At 47.2% G+C, this 20,843-nt stretch overlaps 1 protein-coding gene across 1 annotated transcript in view; it reads left to right on the top strand.

Moving 5' to 3' along the window:
- dgkb (diacylglycerol kinase, beta) overlaps window positions 1-20,843 on the top strand; it is a 1,237,676-nt gene that overhangs the window by 820,204 nt on the left and 396,629 nt on the right. Inside the window, 1 exon segment of the mRNA XM_038797484.1 lies at window positions 2,410-2,474. Coding sequence (XP_038653412.1) covers window positions 2,410-2,474 — 65 coding nt within the window.

A 20,843-nucleotide genomic window follows, 5' to 3' on the forward strand; every position in this document is an offset into this window, starting at 1 on the left:
CCCAGGACGGGAGTGCACCATCGGCTGGACCAGAAGATCCCACCAGCATGAAAAGCTGGAAGATCTCAACCCATTTTTCTAAGCTCAAGTATAGACCCAGTTTACTTAGCCTCTCATCATGGGACAACACTCTCATCACAGCAGCCAATCTAGTGAACCTTTGCTATATCGCCTCCAATTAAGGTAAATTCTTCCTTACAGATAGAGACAAAACTGTGCAGAGTACTCCAGGTATGATCTCACCAAAGTTCTGTACAATTATAGCAATACTTCCTTATTTGTAACTCCAATCTCCCTGTAATAAAGCCTAGCAGGCCATTTGCTTTTATTAATTGCATGCTATATCTGCGTCGAAACTATGAGTTCCTTATATCAGTGCGTCCATGTCTTTCTGAACAAAAACTTTTCGAAGTTTAACATCTCTTTCCTTACTTTCAAAGTGAATACCTTGGCACTTCCTCACATTATACTCTATCTTCTTCTACCTTGTTGGCCACTCATTTAATCTGTCAAATGTCTTTGCATCCACTTTGTGTCCTTCTCACAGCTTACATTCCCACCTAACTTTGTACCATCTACAAACATTGGTAGAGTACTCTCAGTGTTTTCATCTAAACCATTAATATAGATAATATTTTAATGGGATATATACCTCATCCTTTCGGCACTCCACTAATTATAGTCTGCCAATTTGAAAATGCCCTGTTTATCCCTGCTATCTGTTTTCTATCTATTAATCAACCCTCTATCCACGTTAATATATTACTCCGACTCCATGTGATTTATTTTGTCTATTAATGTTTCTATGGCACCTTATTCAAGTATACTACATCTATTGACTTCCCTTTAGCTACTATCTGCAGACTCAAAAACTCAAATAAATTTGCCAAATATGACTCCCCTTTTGTAAAACAATGTCTGATCATACTATGATATTTTAAGTGCATTGTTAAGGTTTCCTGAATAACAGATTCCATAACAGATTAATAACAAACTCCAGCATTTTTCCAAAAACTGACATCAGATTAACTGGCCTGTCAGTCCCTGTTTTCTTTCTCCCTCTGCTGAATAACAGTATCACATTTGCAAAATTCCAATTCACTGGGACTGTTCTAGAATCTTGGGAATTTTCACAGCCAGTGCATCCACCATCTCTGCAGTTATGGACGGTATTCTCTATTGTGAGTCTGCCTCACTACTGGTGCCAGCGAACACAGAGAATTTGGTGCTCGGTCAAATCTCCACTCATGCCGGCGGGGACAGAGAATCCCACCGGTGTGAAGGAAAGGAGAACCAAAGTCTATGGGCGCAATTTATGGGGGAAAAAAAGAGTCCCATTCTGGATATGTTTAACAGGTCGTTTCTCAGCATCTGCAGCGCCGAGATGACCGCATTATCAGTCTGGAGCCTTTTGAGAAACGCCCCACAGAGGCCGCACTTACCTTCAATTCCTGTGCTAATGAGCTCAGTTTGTCAGTACAAGAAGAGTTCAGGGTGTCATTTTTAAATGCTGTCCCGGCCTCTCAGCTCCCCTTCCATGGCCTACAGACCCCCCCCCCCCCTCACTGCCTTGTTAGGGGGTCCTTTAGCCCCCTTCACCCCACCTCATAAGGGCAGGACACACCCGGGTCCGATCCACAGCACAGGCAACCTGCCACGCAGGCACCTTGTCATTGGCACCCTGGCAGTGCCCATGCCCGCATAGCAGTACCACCCAGGCACCCTGTAATGCCAGGGTAGCACTGTCAGGGTGCCCAGTTCACAGCGGGAGTGTCAGGGTACCATCCTGCCCAGAACCCAACCACCAGGATCCTCAATTGGACTGGGAGAGACCCCCAGGTGCTTCTACAACTGGTCCATGATCTGTGGACCAGTGCTAAATGGCATCATGGCAAGGAGAATTCGATCCTGTGCCGTGGGAGACTTCGGCACAGACATATGTAAGTGAGGCCAACTGCTCATTTAAATATGCAAATATGGATCTTTCGCAGTAAGTGCGAGATCCAGACCACAACAGTAGATCACATCTCACCAGATCGCATTAGATCTGCTGAGGCATTCTGAGCAACACAAATCTCACAAGAGGCCTCTCGCAATATTTAACGGCCTCGTTGTGTCCTGAGCCGAGTGCAACAAGGCCGTTCAATGTCTTTTAAGACTGTAAAATGCAATATCGGAACACTGGCTTCCAGTGCACAGCTGAGTTTATTGAGCTATTCAGTGATTTATATACAGGAGTGAAATTTACCTTGCAATTCGTGGCACAAATAGGGAGAAGACAAATCAACAGGCTGCTCTACATTTGCTAATTTTTCTTTTCCATTGTGGAAAATGTATGATTATTAACTCTAAAATCAAACTTGTAGCTGAAAATGATCACCTTAATGTTCTCCTTTGCTGTCCTTTTAGGATGCATCAATAGCCCACAGATTCCATATCATGCGAGAAAAACATCCTGAAAAGTTCAACAGCAGGTAAGATGCCTCACAATATTCAATATCATGCTGTCTCACTACTGAAGAATTAATACTGAAATGAGCCATTTGTTAATCATGGATTGGCATATTTACCTTGTGGACCTGTTCATCTTGAAAAACAATTAATATATTATTTATTGTGCGTAACCATGCACAGGGGTTTTGGGAACTTCCTGTCTGAATCTTCCCCATTAACTCAGAGGGACAGTTTAATCCCTTTGGAGGTGGAAGATGCATTGCATACATGTACAAGATAAACTATCATGGTGCAAGATTTTGTTTTCTGCTGCATTGTTGAAAGTTAATGTCCTTATAATTTGCATATTTCTGCCTCAGACGAGGATTTTACGGTCCATATGCAGTTTCTTTACCGATGACTAGAACCAAGGATGCAGTTCGCCTGAAGTGGAGTGTGCACACTTCCTTGGTCAGCCCCTTGTTATTAATATTCATCGTTTCAGAAGCATGTTTGGACATATGCCAAGAGCAGCCGAGCAGTGGGATTGGTGATCCATGACTGATTAAAGGGATGCAAGTATTTACAGTGAGCTGGCAGAATAAGGACCCCAAAACGCAGAGCAGCCTCTTCAGGCATTCAAAAATCTCTGCAGCCCACTGATTACCTTTGCTGAGGCTGAAGGGTGAGTGCGTTATGAAGCACGAGGCAAAATGAGGTTGAAGAAAACCCAAATGTGCAGGTGTGAACCAGAATCTGCAGACAAATGAGCTAATAGTCCAAAGTCCAACCCTTGTTTTGTGGATTCAGAAGTGAAGGTAGTGTTGAATGGTGTGGTTGTGAGGAGTATTTTCCATGTAAACACTCCAGGGCTCTGTACCTGTAGATCTGCAATGTGTGCACCAAATGGGGATTAGATTGAGGTTATTGATGACTATTCCTGTCATTGACATTCTCTGGCCCCACGCTGCACAATAATTTCTAATCTTAGTGCGGCAGTATGGCACTTGCAGGCAAGTAGCCTTTGGAAACAGGGGCGGAATTCTCCGACCCCCCACAGGGTCGGGGAATCGCCCAGGGCCGGCGTAAGTCCCGCCCTCGCCGTGGCCAGAATTCTCCGCCACCCGGGAATCGGAGGGAGCGGGAATCACACTCCGCCGATCGGTGTATCCCCTGCGGCGATTCTCTGGCCCGCGATGGTCCAAAGTCCCGCCGCTGACAGGCCAATCCCGCCGACGTGGTTTAAACCACCTCTGGTGCGGCGGGATTGGCGGCACAAGCGGGCCCCCGAGGTCCTGGGGGGGTGGCGCGGGGCCATCGGACCCTGGGAGGTGCCCCCACGGTGGCCTGGCCCACGATCGGGGCCCACCAATCGGCGGGCGGGCCAGTGCTGCGGGGGCACTCTTTTTCTTCTGCCGCCGCCATGGCCTCCACCATGGTGGAGGCGGAAGAGACCCCCCCTACCGTGCATGCGCCGGTGGTGACGTCAGCGGCAGCTGACACACTGGCGCATGCGCGGACCGGCGAAGGCCTTTCGGCCAGCCCCGATGCCGGGCGGCGGGCGCCAAAGGCCGTTGGCGCCTGTTTGCCGCCAGCCGGCGGAGCAGAAACCACTCCGGCGGGGGCCTAGCCCCTAAAGGTGCAGAGAATTCCGCACCTTTGGGGAGGCCCGATGCCGGAGTGGTTGGCGCCACTTCGCTATGCCGGGACCACCCGCCTCGCCAGGTAGGGGGGAAATCTCGGCCCAGATCCTCATGGAAGATTTTAGCACACTTAGGTATATTTGGCAACACTTTGGCAGGTGCAGCCAAACACACTCTGCTGGTTGCTGATCTCACTGAAATGTTTTCTTACATTCAGTGAAAGCACACCTGACTATAGAAACATACAGCACGAAAGATCAGCGGTCATGGCCTCGATCAAGAACTTATAGTCTCTACATGCACAAAGTTGGATTTTTGCACTCCTATCTATTTATGCAGGGGATGTGTGTAGGTAAACACGTCACTGATCAGCCCAACACACCTTCATTTGTTCTCATCTTGACGAGAGGAGGTTATCAGAATTGTCATTGAGAAAACTGTATTCTAAAGTTTTTTAGATGTTGGACAGATTTAGTGGATCCTTTTAAACAATTTGTAACACAGTGTTTTCAATTACTAAAAGTGGATACACCAAATAAAGTGTTTATCACTGCAGTGGCCAATTTCTTCTGTGATATAAAAACAGAAAAGCTTGTTTAACTATTCACCTTTCAACATTTTCCCTTAAAGCTCAATTTAAGGGCATTATAATGCCCTGAGAAAGCACATGAAGCTGATACTACATATTATGAGCCATTTTTCCTACTTTGCTCACAGCCCCACCTCTTAACCGGTCCCACAGGCCTGGGTAAATGCAGTCCACTGCTTTGCCAACCTCCATTTGCCCGAAACTACCCTCATTATCAGCATTCAGTCCATAACAGTCTTCCAATTCTAGCCCCAGTAAAATATCCACTGATGTTTCAGCCATTTCAAAACTTTCAGCTTTCCTAATCATTGTAGGTCCAGCTCACCATACCTACAAGCCTCCCATTTTAATGATCACTTCTTCCAAGTCATGATCATCCATTAAGGCATGGTGCTTCTGTATTACAAGATTTTTCCGATTTTAATTTTAAGGATAATTTTTAAAAAGTATGCCCTGGTGTCCAGCCTCACTCAACAGGAGTACACAGCAAGAATTTATAGCTATGAAATGTCTATAACTTTCCATCATTTAAACCTAATGGACAAAAACTCGTGGGGTGCATGCACCCAAATGCATACTGTGATGCTCCTATAATTTTGCAATTAATAATTTGTAAAACGCTTCTCTCAAATTTCAATCCATGCTCTCACTGTTATATCCTAGTGCTGTGATGCAGAATTTTCCACATTAAAACAGCACTTTCTCTCTTTCCATGGAGCTACTGTGTCGGCTTAAATTCCTGGGGCGGGATACCCCGTCGGCCGGCAAGGAAATCGGGAAACGCGATTGGGCGGAGTATCGGATCCAATGCTGAAATCACGGCTGGTGCCGATTTCACGCCAAATCACAATTTTCATCACCTCAACAGCGGCATCGATGAGTTCTGGAACTCCCGTATAATAAGCGGCATTAGCATATGTTGCGAGTTTCTTTTACGTTGTCCTTTCTGTGGTTCTGTTCCAATTATGGCAATCAGTGAGTTTGCCCTTCTTTCTGTGTTATCTATGTCTGAATGCTTAGAGCCGCAGGTATCAAATGATACCACCACAAGTTTCAACCGGCTATCGATCAAAGAGCCAAACGCCAGTTTGTTAGTTCAAGGTCAAGGGTACTTTATTTACACACAATTAGTCATGCAACATAAACGCTACTAGTTAACTACACCTATCGACTAAGACAACCTGTACTTAACTTCGGCTTAGGTCAGAGGAACAGTGGCCTCTGTTCGCTTCTGAATCTATCGGGTTCGAAGGAGTAACTGCTGCTCCTCTCGGCTCATCCGTCTGGTAGTGAGCGTTGAACTTGTACTTGCTTCTGGGTGTTGCTGCATTTGGCGATGGCCATGACCGGGGTACCAAGACTAAGAGAGAACGAACATATGGTGGACTCTTCTTCTTATACTCGTGAGGTTTTTGCGCTCTTTTGGGCGGTCCTTCGATTTGGGCCTTACTAATTGGGTGATCTCTGATCACTCTGTTCAATTCCTTAGCCGGGGTGGGGATCCAGATGGCTGGGCATGTCCCAAGCAGTCACTGACCCCATTGTTTGCGTTTCCCTTGAACAGGGAGTGGCGCCGAAATGTCTGGGACTGTCCCGGTTGCTTGAACACCAGTCCTTTTTGATGAAGGTGTGCCATCAAATGCTAACTGGCCCCATTAAAATGCTAATTGGACGGAGTTTCGATACCGTCTGGACTTCTTGCTTGAAAACATGCATTTCAGGCTCTGAACCTGCCTGAGTCTTGGCTTGTCCATTTTACCTGCCAGGCTTTGCGAGTTTCTCTGTACCTAGTTGGAAGTGGCCATCTCAGATGGCTACACATATCATTAGCGGGCCCATCCCAGTATTCTCCAGAGCCTATGTGATTTTACCTCTGAGTCGCCAACGCTGTCCTGGGCCACGGCCAGTGCCTGCACTGAATGCCCCAGGCCTTGGGCACGCAAATGCATAGCCAAAACCCTCGCCCCCAAAGCCTCCAATGTGGACGCTACCCATGCCGTATAGGCTTGTGTGACATGCATGGTTGGCACCACCTCCTGCTTCTGCACGCGGTTGGACTCCTCCTACTGTGCCTGCAGGTACTGGAGCCTCATGTAGTCCCTGGCTCTGTGACTGCATCTTCATGATCAATGGGACTGTTCATTCCAGACGCCCGCAACCCGCATGGATGGCAGCTTGTTCCTGGAGTCAACACACTCTCCGACCGTCCGTACCCTCGGGTGTTCCTACCCCCACCTGATATACTAGAGCAGCTGTGTGGTGCGCACCAGAGAGTGTCTCAGGAGCCTCTTCACGAAAGTGTCCAACTGAGGTGAGTGTCTTTGGGATGGTGGAGGATGTTGAAGACAGATGTGAGGGGAAGTCAGTGTCAACACCGGACTTGAGCTCCGTAGTACCCTGGGTCTCGCGTTGAGGGCTGCCATCTCGGCTGCTCTCCTCGTCGCTGTTCGGCGGACCCCTCCAGTTTTTCTAGCTCCTGGCAGTTATCGGCAGCTTTTTCCTGCAGGGGGTAAATAGTGTTAGACAATCTGATGCATGCAGCCCAGGGAGTGGGTAGCTGATAGCTTCAGTGGCCAGGGCTCCCAGAGATAGCGGCCGGTATGGGTGCCGACATGTGATGCAGTGTGGAGGTTCGGCCGACCTTCAGGTGCAAGGGGGTGGGGTCGCGGGTGTGTGGGACGTGGGTTAGTGCCAGTGGCACAGTGCTGCATACTTACTCTGGCCGCTCTGAGGAGACGCTGTGCACTTTCTTCCTGCACTGGAGTCCGGTCCATGGCCTCTGCCCAGGCGTGGCGAACGGCACCTTCCGGGGCCAGGGTGTTGGGTCGCCTGCCTCTCCTCCACAGCGCCTAGGAGGGTCTCCAGCTCAGCATCCGTAAACTTAGTGCCGCTCTCCGCGCTGCCCCACATCCCTTGTTGGCTGGGACGGTGTGTGTGGGGTGTGAAGTGATTATATGCGACTGCAGCTTGTCAGCCTTCTATCAATTTTGGACCTGGCGAATCCGGCACCGTTTCTCATTGGAATCTATTGTGTTCCACGTGGTGCCGGTGGTAGCCCCTTGACAATCGCTGAATCAGTCCAGGTGCGGTGCCAGTTTTGCCATTGTCGAAGTCACGAATCCTGTGTCGGCATCAACACTTAGAGCGGGATTCTCCGCTTGCCGCGCCAAAATCGCATTCGGCAAACGGGCGGGGAATTCCTGTTGACGTCGAAATCAGAGGCGGCGTCTGTTTTTGAATGCTCTGCCCCCTCTAAAACAGCATCATCAGTGAGTATGCCGCATGCCATTGGGACGACCTCAGGACGTCACTGAAGGCCCTCCCCCGATGCTCCGCCCCCGATGGGCAGACTTCTCGACAGCGTGAATCACTTGTGGTTTGAGTTTTCGGCAACCTCGCGTGGCGGCTGCAGATTGTGTCCAATGCCGCCACAGTCGGGGGGCGGGCGGGATCCATTCCACAGGCCAGGGGGGCTTCAGCGGGGACTGATGGGGGCTGGACCAGTAGTTGCGAGGTGGGTTATAGGAGAACACTATCTGACAGGCTGGGTCCACTCAAGGCTAGCGCCATGTTGTACAGCGTGACCGCCGCAGATCGCCGCCATACGCATCCGCGGTCACAGTCCCGGCAATTCTCCAGCCTTTTCGTCAGCAACACCGGGGGTTTTACGTGGCGCGGCTGCTTGCCCACATCAGCGGGTGCAGCGCCGACGTTTTCATCGTAAAACCAGACACATGCTCCGGACATCGCCTCAGATTCGGAGAACTCAGCCCCTTGTGTCTGTTTGGACTCCGACTTTCTTTAATTCTCCACATAATTACTGAGAGAATCTGTTCTGATTGCACATAAGCAAAAGGACATTAAGCTTTCAACATGCTGTTAGGTGTTATATCAATATGGTATGATACAGAGATACATATTGCAAGTGTTCAGCAGTTATGAGTATTAATTATTTGTAATAAAGTGTAGTTTTAACTTGAATACTCACTTCTATAGAGGCAGTGGAGTACCTGACTATATCCATTAATAATTTGTAACATGCTGTTACGATGCAGTGTTGCTTAATAAACTCTTCAATATCCAACATTCCAATTTTATAATGATGTATTACAAATGAAAACAGTATGGAATATCATTCAGTGATAGTGGATTGTGGCTTTTCATCTGTAAATGTCAAAGACATTTGGTTCACAAGCATCTGAGGTTATGAACAAGATATAAAAAGACCTTTCTCACCAGTCAAAATTGCTCTGAAATTTCCTGCCTTATACCCTGTAGCTTCTTGTCAGTCAACACAATGTTTTATCTCTGGGACATATTTAGACCTGCTGCAAAACACAGCATATGGTATTGACTGTATTTGTTCATTATTATTTTATTTTTCATTCAAGTAAAATTACCGCAAGTCTTAGGTGTATGAAGGAGAGATTGCAGAGGTAGGAGAGAACGGGACTGTGGCGCAATTTAACAATGGGAATGTGGATTTTAAATTTACTGCATTGAGAGATTTGAAGCCATTGTAAAACATTGGTGATGGGATGAGAGGTGAGTGGAACAGACAGGAGTTTTTGGCCAATATGGGGACAGGAATGGAGATGGGTAGACATGTAATTTTGCATAGCTTGTGGGAATGCTGGCACCAGCCTGCATCATTTTTCCAGAGGCCAGATCAGGCCTTTAAGTGGTGGTTAACTATTGAAAATAAATTGAAGGCCATTTATCAGACACCAACAGTTATCCCATAGGGTCGTGAATATGGCAGTTGCCTGGAAGCAGCCTTCCAACAGCAGGTTGGGGGACAAGTGCCCCAAGCAAACTTTGAATAACCCAGCCAACCCACCTGCCATAGCTGCTGCTCTCGGCTACCTTTTCCCTCTCCACCATGGTGCTCCGGCAGCCTGCAGATCCTTAAGTGCTGGTAATTCTCTCATTAGCCTCCTCTCTTCAAAAGCTTGCCAACTGTCCTCAACACCACAACACAGTGAGGGATGGGGATTCCCCATTTGAGTCTGATGTCATGTTTCTGACCCAAAACACAGAATTCTGTCAATCGTGTGGGACAAAATATACATTCAGGCCTTTGAACAAAATACAATACAGTTTACAGAGTGTGAAGGATCGGATGCAACCAAAGAGTGCAACGGAATTTTTCAATCTGAAATGAACAAACATATACAAAAAGACTCCAATATTGGATGGCTGAACCAGGAGTAGCAGTGGGAAATGTTAAGAGAGTAGTCTTGGTGGTGGATAAGATGTGGGGCGGGATTCTCCGTTAGCCAATGCTGAAATCGGGAATGGCAATCAGACGGAGAATAGCTCCCGATGCTGAAATTGCGGCAGGTGGGGGTTTGGCGCCGAATCACGATGCTCCGCCCCCTCCAAATCGGCATCATTGCGACACACACCGCACATAGTTGTAACCGCATTCGCATCTCATTAGTGGGCCGACCCATGATGGTCCGCCTCCGATGGGCCGAATTCCTGATGCACAGGCCACGTGTAGTCTCAACGGTCGTGAACCTGGAGTGGTGGCTGCGGAGGGAAACAGATGGCGTACGGACTGTGTCTAGCACCGCCATATTTCACCGACAGTCATGCCGCTGGCCACAGGGGCTTCTGCCAGGGCTGGGGGCAGTAGTGGGAGGTGGGCTGTGGGGTCGGGGTCGATGGGTACACGGTCCAGCACAGCCGGCACCATTTGTTCACGCGTGACCGGTGCATGTGGGGGATGTATGTGTATGTGCGGCTGCAGGTTGTTAGCCCTGCGCGTGTCAAGCACCCTCCCAACAATTCTCCCACCATTTTCCGCCTGTTCCATGAGTGCTCCCTGCGTTGCCGGTGGAAACGGTGGCGCCAATTCTTCCGTCTTCGCGGATCCCCCGTTGGCGTCAACACTTAGCCGCAGGAATGGAGAATCCAGCCCGTGGTATTTAACATTCTGATCTGGCTTGCACAGAATGTCAAGGTTTGAAATATTTTGCTATTTTTGATTTAAAGATTTGAGTGATTATGTCGAATTACTGCTTGGTGGCTGTGTTATTTTATATAGTTCCTTTATTTGACACAGTTTATAAAAGAGCGAGCAATTGATGCTTCTGGCAGTGATCAGCTAGGTAAAAAGAGGCTGCATCTTTCATTACTGTGTTAATTGGGAATGAGCAATGTAGTGTGGGTTGGCAGATTAGCTGCTATAGATTTTATCCACAGTAAAGCAAATTCAAATGGATTTCAATCCCTGGGAGAAAGATCTTTAGCAGCTGAGCATCTTATCTAAATGACAGTCCATGTCCAAGATCCTATATCTTATTTGTTTTTTTTATGAGATCATTAGAAAAAGATACATTGAAAGAAGTAGTATCTTCCAAGAATAATTAGTGAAAAGTATTCGGCGTATTTTGAAAAACATATAGGCCGCGATTTTCCACTCCACCAGCCGCACGGCAGGACCAGAAGATCCTGGTCATAGTATTAACAATCTTTCAATAAAGAACAGCAGAATTTCCATGAGGTGGCAGAGGTCTCGCTGCGGGGTCTGAAAGATGGTGACCACATTTTGACAGCAGCAGCCAATTAAGCGACGGCCCACCCCCAAGAGCTCTCAGCCCAATCAGAGGTCTGCCAGCTCAGCAACATCAATCAATAAGAGACCCCTTATTATTAAACTGTGCCCCCTAGTTCTAGTCTTCCCCACAAGGAAAAACGTCCTTTCAGCATCCACCCTGCCGAGCCCCCTCAGGATCTTACATGTTTCAATAACATTACACCATTCTTCTATCTCAGCCTAATCTGTCCAACCTTTCCTCATAAAGCAACCCCTTTCATCCCAGGAATCAGTCGAGTGAAGCTTCTCTGCCCTGCTGCAAATGCAATATTCTCCCTTCTTAAATAAGCAGACAAAAACTGTACACGATACTCCAGCTGTATACTGTAGCAAAACTTTGCTACTTTTGTAACCTATTCACCTTGCAATAATCAATAATATTCCATTTTCCTTCTGAATCATTTGCGACACTAACCTTTTATGATTCATGTATCAGGGCACCCAAATCCCTCTGCACCGCAGAGTTCTGCAATCTCTCTCCATTTAAATAATATTCTGCTTTTCTATTCTTCCCATTGTCGCGGGTCTGTGTAGGTTGTTCTATGTACCAATGACATAGGCAGAACAAGGAAAGCAGTTCTGCACAGAGAGTTTGAGGAATTAGGCACTAAATTGACAGCAGAACTTCCAACGTTATAATCTCTGGATTATTACTTGAACCACCTGCAAATTAGCACAGAGCTCTAAGAGATTAGAGAAATTAATATGTGGCTCAAAATCTGAAAAGCATGTTTGGGTTGGCCTACTGTTGAACTGTGCTGGGACTAGTGTTCTCGCAAGTTGCATAACTAGGGAAGTAGCGAGGGTTTTAAATTAAACAGAGGGCAGGGGGATGGTTCTGGAGAGGGGATATGTAGGCCTACAAAGCAAAAGGGCGGCATGGTGGCACAGTGGTTAGCACTGTTGCCTCCCAGTGCCGGAGACCTGGGTTCAATTTCCCACCTTGGATGACTGTGTGGAGTTTGCACATTCTTCCTGTGTCTGCATGGGTTTCCTTCCGGTGCTCCAGTTTCCTCCCACAGTCCAAAGATGTGCAGGTTGGATGGATTGGCCATGCCACATTGCTCATAGGTGGGCAAATGGGGATAGTGAGGGGAGTTGGGCTTTGGTGGGATACTCTTTTGGAGGACTGTGCACACTCGATGGGCCAGATGGCCTCCTTCTGCACTGTAGGGATTCTATGAGTTCTATTCTATGATATAATAGCATTAAGAGGCAGCAATTTAGGCAATGATGCCCAGACTATGACAGGAAGGGGCAGAGGGCTGGATTCTCCCACCCCGCCCACCGTAAGAACTCCACGGTTGATCCACGTACAATGGGGAACTCCATTGCCCTCGGGCGGGATTCTCAATTTGCCAGGCGGACGTGGCTGAAGAATACCGCCCAGCATGTACAAACATTAAAAAAAAACAACAAATAGGGTCACAAAGGGAAAAAATTGTAACAAGACAAAATTACTGGCTCTTTACTTACTTGCACGTAGTACTCGGCACAAAATAGATGAATTTAAGGCACGAATTGAGGTTAATGGGTATGATCTTATAGCCATTACAGAGACATGGGGTAGGATTCTCTGATCCTGAGTCTAAGTGTTGACGTCATCGTAAATGCCGTCGCGTTTCTCGACGGCGTTAAAATAGCCTCAGGAGCAGCGATTCTGACCCCTACATGGGGCCAGCATGGCACTGGAGCGACCCACGCCACTCCAGCTGCTGATCGTCAGCGTCAGATGGGCGCCGCGGGTCTGCGCATGTTCAGTGGGACCAACGTCAATGCACGCACGTGCAGTGGGACTGGCGCCAATGCGTGCAAGCGCAGTGGCTCCGTTCTCCGCGCCGGCTCCGACGCAACATGGCGTAGGGCTACAGGGGCCGGTGTGGAACAAAAAAGGCCCCCAGCCCGAGAGGCTGGCCCGCTGTTCGGTAGGCCCCGATCGCGGGCCAGGCCACAGCGGAGCCCCCCCCCTCACCCTCACCAGGCCGCCCCTGGATGCATGCACGCCGAGGTCCCGCCAGGTAAGAGCAGGCGTGAACAGCGGGACTCGGTTTTTTTTGCATCTCCGCTCAGCCCATCCTGGACCGCGAATTGCCGGTGTGCCGCTACGGCCCTGCGCCGGCTCCACTGGCGTCAATTCTCCTCACTCCAGAAAATTGGCGGACTGGCATCGGGACGGCGTGGCACGATTCGTGCCCGTCCCGGCGATTCTCCGGCCCAGCCTGAGCTGAGAGAATCCCGCCCATGGTTACAAGGAGATCAGAACTGGGAACTTTTCGTATGGACAGGCAGGAAGGAAAGGGTGTGGGACAGCTTTGTTGGTATGAGATGGTATGATAGCAAGAAATTATCTTGGATTGGATGAGTCGAATCCATTTGGGTGGAAGTAAGAAATGACAAGGGGTAGAAGACACTGGTGGGAGTAGTCTATAGGCTCCCTAACAATAGCTATACTGTTGGATGGATAATAAATCAGAAGATAATTACGGCATGTAAAAAAGGCAGTACATTAATCATGGGTGACTTTAATCGTCATGTAAATTGGGAAAATCAAATTCGCAGATAAAATCAAGAGGAAGAATTCATAGAGTGTATTTAGGACTGTTTCATAAAACAATATGTTGTTGAGCCAACCAGGGATCAGGCTATTTTGGATTTAATAATGTGTAAATAGGCAAGTTTAATAAACAATCTCAGAGTAAACGATCTCCCAGGAAACGGTGACCATAACATTGTAGAATTTAGCATTCCATTTGAGAGTAAGAAACATGGGTCAGAAACAACTGTGCTACACTTAAATAAGGCTAATTATAGAGGAATGAGGGCAGAGTTGGATGGAGTGGGCTGCGGAAGAGTTTAGCAGGAAAGATCAGCAATGGCAGACGTTTTTGAAAATAGTTTATGACAAAGATATACCCCAATAAGGAAGAAGGACTGCAGTCGAATGCACTTACTGGAAGGGGAGGTGAGGCAGCAAACCTCACAATCTTTAAAAAGTACTTGGATGAGCACATTCAATGCCATAACATTGAAGGCTATAGGCCAAGTGCTGGGAAGTGGGCCTAGTGTAGGTTTAGAATTATTTTTTTGTCGGTGCAGGCTTGATTGACTAAAGGACCTCTTCTGTACTGCATGATTTTATGATTCTCTGACTTTACAACGGAATAAATCAACTATGATTAACCAAGAAAGTTAAGTACAATATTAAACTGAAAAACAACAAATTATGTGGCAAAAATTGGTGATAAATCAGAGGATTGGGAAAGTTTTAAAAACCAACAAAATATGACCAAAAAATAACAATGAAGGAGAAGATAAACTATGCGTTAAATGAGCAAGTAATATAAAAATGGACAGCAAGAGCTTCATTAAATATATAAAATGGAAGAGTGAGGCCAAAGTGAACATCGGCGCCTTAGAGAACGAGACAGGGGAAATAATAATGGGGAACCAGGAAATGGCAGATACATAAGCAAATACTTGTGTCAGTCTTCAAGGTGGAAGACATTAAAACATTCCAAAAATATTAAATAATCAAGGGGCAAAAGGTAGGGAGGAAATAAATATAATAATTATCACGAGAGATAAAGTACTAGGGAAACAAATGAGGCTAAAGGCTGATAACCTAATGGCTTACATCCCAGTATATTAAAGCAAGAAGCTGCAGAGACAGTGGATTCACTGGTATCCTGACATTCTGGAAAGTCCCAGAAGATTGGAAAATAGGCAATCTGCCACAAGTTAAGTGCTTTTAATTTCCAGTGAGCACTAAAAATCACTCAGGGTGTGATTGAAATGCAATTAACCCTTATTCAAGGAGTTTCTGAGGGGGTCCTCCTATTCAGAGGATCTCAGGGGTTGGTCTCCCTATTCTGGGGCCTCGAGTGGTTCTCCTATTCAAGGGGTCTCAGGAGGGTCTCCCTATTCAGTTGGTCTCTGGGGATTCCACCTAATCAGGGGTTTACATAGAATTTACAGTGCAGAAGGAGGCCATTCAGCCCATCGAGTCTGCACCGGCTCCTGGCAAGAGCACCCAACCCAAGGTTAACACCTCCACCCTATCCCCATAACCCAGTAACCCCACCCAACACTAAGGGCAATTTTGGACACTAAGGGCGATTTATCATGGCCAATCCACCTAACCTGCACATCTTTGGACTGTGGGAGGAAACCGGAGCACCCGGAGGAAACCCACGCAGACACGGGGAGGATGTGCAGACTCCGTACAGACAGTGACCCAAGCCGGAATCGAACCTGGGACCCTGGAGCTGTGAAGCGATTGTGCTATCCAGAATGCTACCGTGCTGCCCCAGGCGGTTTCTGGGCGGTCTCTTTATTTAGCGAGTTTAGGGGGTCACTGGAGAGGTGGGTGTGGGTCGGGTCTGTCCTTGGAAGGTCTGGGGTGATTCTTTGTTTTCCAGACGGCTAGCAGAGCCCCGCCATGCATCCCATAGTTCTGGTTGCTGGCGGGGCCATGCTAGCCAGACTGCACGGCCGCGCATGTGCACGGCGGCCACAAGTGGGTCCGCGCATACGCGCGGTGGCCCACCTCGGTGTGGGCGCCGCCGTCATGGTGGAGCCACACAGTGGTCCCTTGCAGAAATAGGTAGGTCCCTCCTAGATCACAATGTTTGCATATCATTAGCAGGCCCGACCCAGTATTCTCCGGGGCCTCCGCGATGCTCTGCTTCCGATGGGCCGAGTTCCCGATGGCACGGTTCACTTGTGCTTTTAAAACTCTTGAAACCGATGCTGTGGCTACGAAGGGAGAGAGAGGGAGTACGGAAAGTGTCCAACAGCACCATAGTTTGCTGACAGATGTGCCATTGGCTAGGGGGGGAGGACTTTTGCTGGTGCCGGGCAGGGTGTAGCGGGGGTGGCCAGGAGGTGGGCTATGTGGTCGGAGTGGACGGGCATGGAACACTATTGCCGCAGCCAGCAAGGCAGCTATACAGCTATGCACGCCGTTGACTGCCCATGTGAAATTAGGGCAACTGGTCGTATTGGTGTCCCCCCAGGGCACACCCCTACGTGCTCTCTGGCACCAGCCGACTCATCAGTTGTATGGGCGTGCTCCAAAGCAACTAGTGCCATCTTGTTGGCTGGGATGAGTGTCTTTGGGGATTGAGTGTACATGCGTCTGCAGCTTGTCAGCCTCCCGAGTATCAATGACAGACCCGGTGAATCCCGCAGTTTTTTTTTGGAATCGATTGTGTTCCATGTGGCGCCTGTGCTAGCCCCTCCACAGTTGCTGAATCGATTCAGGTCCGGCGCCAATTTGCTGCTGTGAAAGTCCACGAATCCTGCGTCAATGTCAACAATTAGTCTCATAAATGGAGAATCGCGTCCCTTATGTCCTCCTCACAACGTACTCTCCCACCCATCTTTTTGACATCAGTAAAATTCAGCAACCATACATTCGGTCCCTTCACCCAAATCATTTATATAGATTGTTCAGGCTTCTAATCCTTGTGGCACTCCACTTGTTACTTCATGCCAATCCAAGAATGTCCCACTTATCCCTCCTCTCTGTTTCCTATGAGCTAATCTATTCTCTATCCATGTTCACACATTACCCCCTGCATCATGAGCTTTTATTTTCTATCGAAATCTTTGATGTAGCAATCTGTCGAATATCTTCTGGAAACCCAGGTACACTACATCTACAAATTCCCCTTTATCCACATTACTTTCTCAAAGAAATCTAAGAAATTAGTCAAGCACGATTTCCCTTTGTTGCATTTATATGTGACATTTCATAATCTCAGGTAATCCTAAAGTAGTTTGCACCCAATTAAGTACTTTTGAAGGGTCGTCACTGTTGTAATATTATTATCAAACACTACAGGGATGCCAATAGTGTCTATTAGTGGATGAGCCTAGATGTATGAATTTTAGTTTGAAATTACTTTCATTTCCATCCGATTACACCCTATGCATCTTATTTTCCAGCCTGTTTTATGACTCTTCTGCCAGTCAGTGTGAGTTAGATATTGCCGCTTTCCAGTCCCGCACCTTAGTCCTTAAACCTTCATTACCTTTTTTCAATTTTTTACTTTGAACCTAAATATTTTGTTTTGATTCAACATGAGAAAGGGATGAGCTAGATTGGGACTCGTCTAGATTCAAATTAGTGGAACTACTGAATGAACAAAATGGCATGGAACCTGATGATGGTATGTTGATGAGCTCACTGAGTGAAGGAATAAAAACCTCCTCTACTATGCTTCTCTCTTTGGTGAATGCCCGTTCAGTGAAAAATGCTTCGGCAGTGTCAATCCTGTTCCTAAATTGCCCCTAATTTGAAACTAATTGGCAATCTAATTCAGAGAGGCACTGAGATATGGAAAATGTCACACTGGTTTTGTAAGTGGTTCTCTTGTGAGGTTGAAGTCAGGAGCATAGAAACGTGAAGAACTGGAATCATCTATTTGGCTGGTCCCAGGAATATAAAATCCCACAATTCACATCACATACCGACCTTAAATTTCCCAGCTGGTACTTAACCAATTCTCTCTTTAACTTGTAAATGCAATCAGACACAACAACTTTTAGTTAAGACATTTTGTTGAGAGAGAGTAGGTGGAAATTCTTATGCTTCAGGTCTGCCAAATTTGATCTGAAAATGCTAATTTTGGCGCTGAGGGAAAACTTTCTCATGCGTAATCTTTCTGAATCATGCCCTTAAGGTCTTTGATTCCTTTTTCTGTTGTTTTAAGATAAACAAGCAATAGAAAAGGGTTCTATTTCCTCAGCTGAAATGTTTGTTCTCAAATAAGTATAATAATGATAATAATCTTTAGTGTTACAAGTAGGCTTACATAAACACTGCAATGAAGTTGCTTTGAAAAGCCCCTAGTCGCCACATTCCGGCACCTGTTCGGGTACACTGAGGGAGAATTCAGAATGTCCAAATTACCTAACGGCATGTCTTTCGGGACTTGTGGGAGGAAACCGGAGCACCTGCAGGAAACCCACACTGACACGGGGAGCACATGCAGACTCCGCACAGAGTGACCCAAGCCGGGAATCGAACCTGGGACTTTGGTGCTGTGAAGCCATCGTGCTAACATAACATCTGTGGAGTGGGAATTAGATTTGGATGTTCATGCCCTCCAGGTTTCTTACCTTGAAACCCAGCTGTATCTGTCTCACCTGACCTTCCCACTCAGGCTGGGTGAGAACTGTGTGGTGCAATAGATTCCCCATGGCCATGTGTCGAAAGCAGGAGAGTCAATGGTAAGGTAAATTGAAAGGTCCAGATACTTTGAGAAGCCACGGCAAAGTCACGGTTTCCATTGCAGGTAAATGGATAGGATTGTCGGGTGAGGGGAGGTCAGGGGGGTTGGTTGATCAGGGTGAGGGGGGGCTGGTGGTCAGTGGTGGAAGTTGGGTGGTCAATGAAGGGGTGTCAGTTAGGCAGGACGGTTGGGTGGTCAGAGGGTTGGGAGTTTGGGTGGTCATTGAGGAGAGGGATCAGATGGTCAGTGGAAGGTGGTGGGGGATTCTCAGTTGAGTGGCTGGCAAAATTCAGTGGGGGGGGGGCAGGGCAGTTGGAAGGTTCCCATGGGGGTAAGTATTCAAGTATTGCCGGAGAGGTGGGTGGTCGGGGATGTGTGATCAGTCCCATGGGGCATTAGAGGTGTGGTTTTGGCCCATGGGGGGCTGTGGGATTATCAGTACCTTAGTTATCCAGATGTGAGACGTATTTTTAATTCTTCTAACTTCTTCTGGGTAACTACTACTGAAAGACAGTAGAACCATAGAAGTTTGTGATTTAAATCGTACTTTCAGAATGGTTTCCATTGGAGGACCATTTGCCAATAGAAGTATGAACTTCCTGAACAGGTATGCAATCCTTACCTGGAGACTGCTCCTTAATTTGACTTGGGGTGCATGCTAGATTCTCAGGCTCTCCATCCAAGTGGAAGTGCACCCAATTTCTTGTACAGTTCTTTCTTAGGATGTAAGCATTGTTGGCTAGGCCAGCATTTGTTGCCCATCCTAATTTCCCTTGAGAAGGTGGTAACAAGCCACCTTCTTGGAATGCTGCAGTCCATCTGGTGAAGGTACCCTCACAGTAGTGTCAGGAAGAGAGCTCCAGGATTTTGATCCCGAGATATTGAAGGAACAGCAATATAATTTCAAGTCAGGATAGTGTGTGGGTTGGAGAGAAATTTGCTGCTGGTTCTGTTCCCATGCACCTGCAACCCTTGTGATAGATGCCATGGGTTTAGAAGGTGCTATTAAAGGAGCCTTGATGTGTTGCTTCAACACATTTTGTATATTACACTGTGCATCTCCTGGTACAGGTCCAATTCCCCCATGCCCTTCCACAAGACCTACCATCATAATGATGAGACGTGCTTTCCCAGAGTATGTACTCAGAATCCTTGTTAGAGACTGGGTATGAGAATGGAGAAAGATCAGAGACCGTGTTGGGGAGGTCAAAGGTCATGGCAATGTGGGGATAGGAGACAAGGTCAAGGACAACGGTGTTCTTTAGCTCCAATTTCTCTCAGCTCTACATTCAGGTATGTAAATGTCAAAAAAGTTACTTTTTGGGAGCAGACTATCGCAGGTTGGCTTTAGTGCAGCCAGCATTTGCTTCAGCTGCTTCAGAACAAACTTATCATGCAATCGGGCCTCAAAATATTGTGTATCTCTTATTTGCATGTATAACGAGCCTAATGTCTGTTCCAGTCATGAGCCTCACATGCCTATTTTATTTCCATTGCCGAGACAGCAAGCTGTGCACTCCAAGTCAGATATGTACGTGTGCTTCCCGCCTGCCACACTGGGGGGTTAGTAAATTGGTTTGCATTGATAACTGGACAGTGAGTAACTGAATTTATGGGATGTTATCCCTGTGTTCATTTGCAGTTTGCCAATAGTTACACATTCAAGTTCCCATTACCCTATTGAAAGAGTAGAAGGGCAGACCCCATTTTCTTAATCATTTCTTATCATTTATCAATAAGCTTACATAACGGCTGCAATCGTATGGCCTCGTTGCGCCGGACTAGGTGACGCAATGAAGTCTGTAAATTTCACGAGTGGCCTCTCGTAAGATTTACAATGCTCAGGACGCCTTGCGAGATCTCACTACACGTGCCCAAATCGGGACTCTGTTTGCAGTCCAGCTGCCAATTATAATTCCGAGTCCCTGACAGTTTGTTTTCAGTCAGCTGTCCAGTTTCCCTCCTTGGGCACTGGCCTTTGTGTTGACAAATCAAGCAATCTCAGTTATGGGACTCATAATTCCAAATCTAAATGTTTGTCTTCCTATTGTTGCTCATGCTGACATAAATGCTCAGTTTATGTTTCCTGTAACTGGTTAGTGGCAGCTTGACTCGGAAGCAGATGAAAGTTGAGATACTTATCCCAGCCATGTGTTAAGCAGAACTGTGGTCACTCATGGCTATTAGAGAATTTCCTTTCTCCACAGCAACCCCCCAACCCCCCCGCTCCCCCCACGGCCTCAACCTCTCACCATCGTGGCCTGGTATTAAGAAATCTAAAGGTAATAAACAGGTCTGAACATAATTGGCAGTCAAATTACAGAGTGCCATTATCT

This window comes from Scyliorhinus canicula, chromosome 5 (assembly GCF_902713615.1).
Source record: "Scyliorhinus canicula chromosome 5, sScyCan1.1, whole genome shotgun sequence".
Taxonomy (NCBI): domain Eukaryota; kingdom Metazoa; phylum Chordata; class Chondrichthyes; order Carcharhiniformes; family Scyliorhinidae; genus Scyliorhinus; species Scyliorhinus canicula.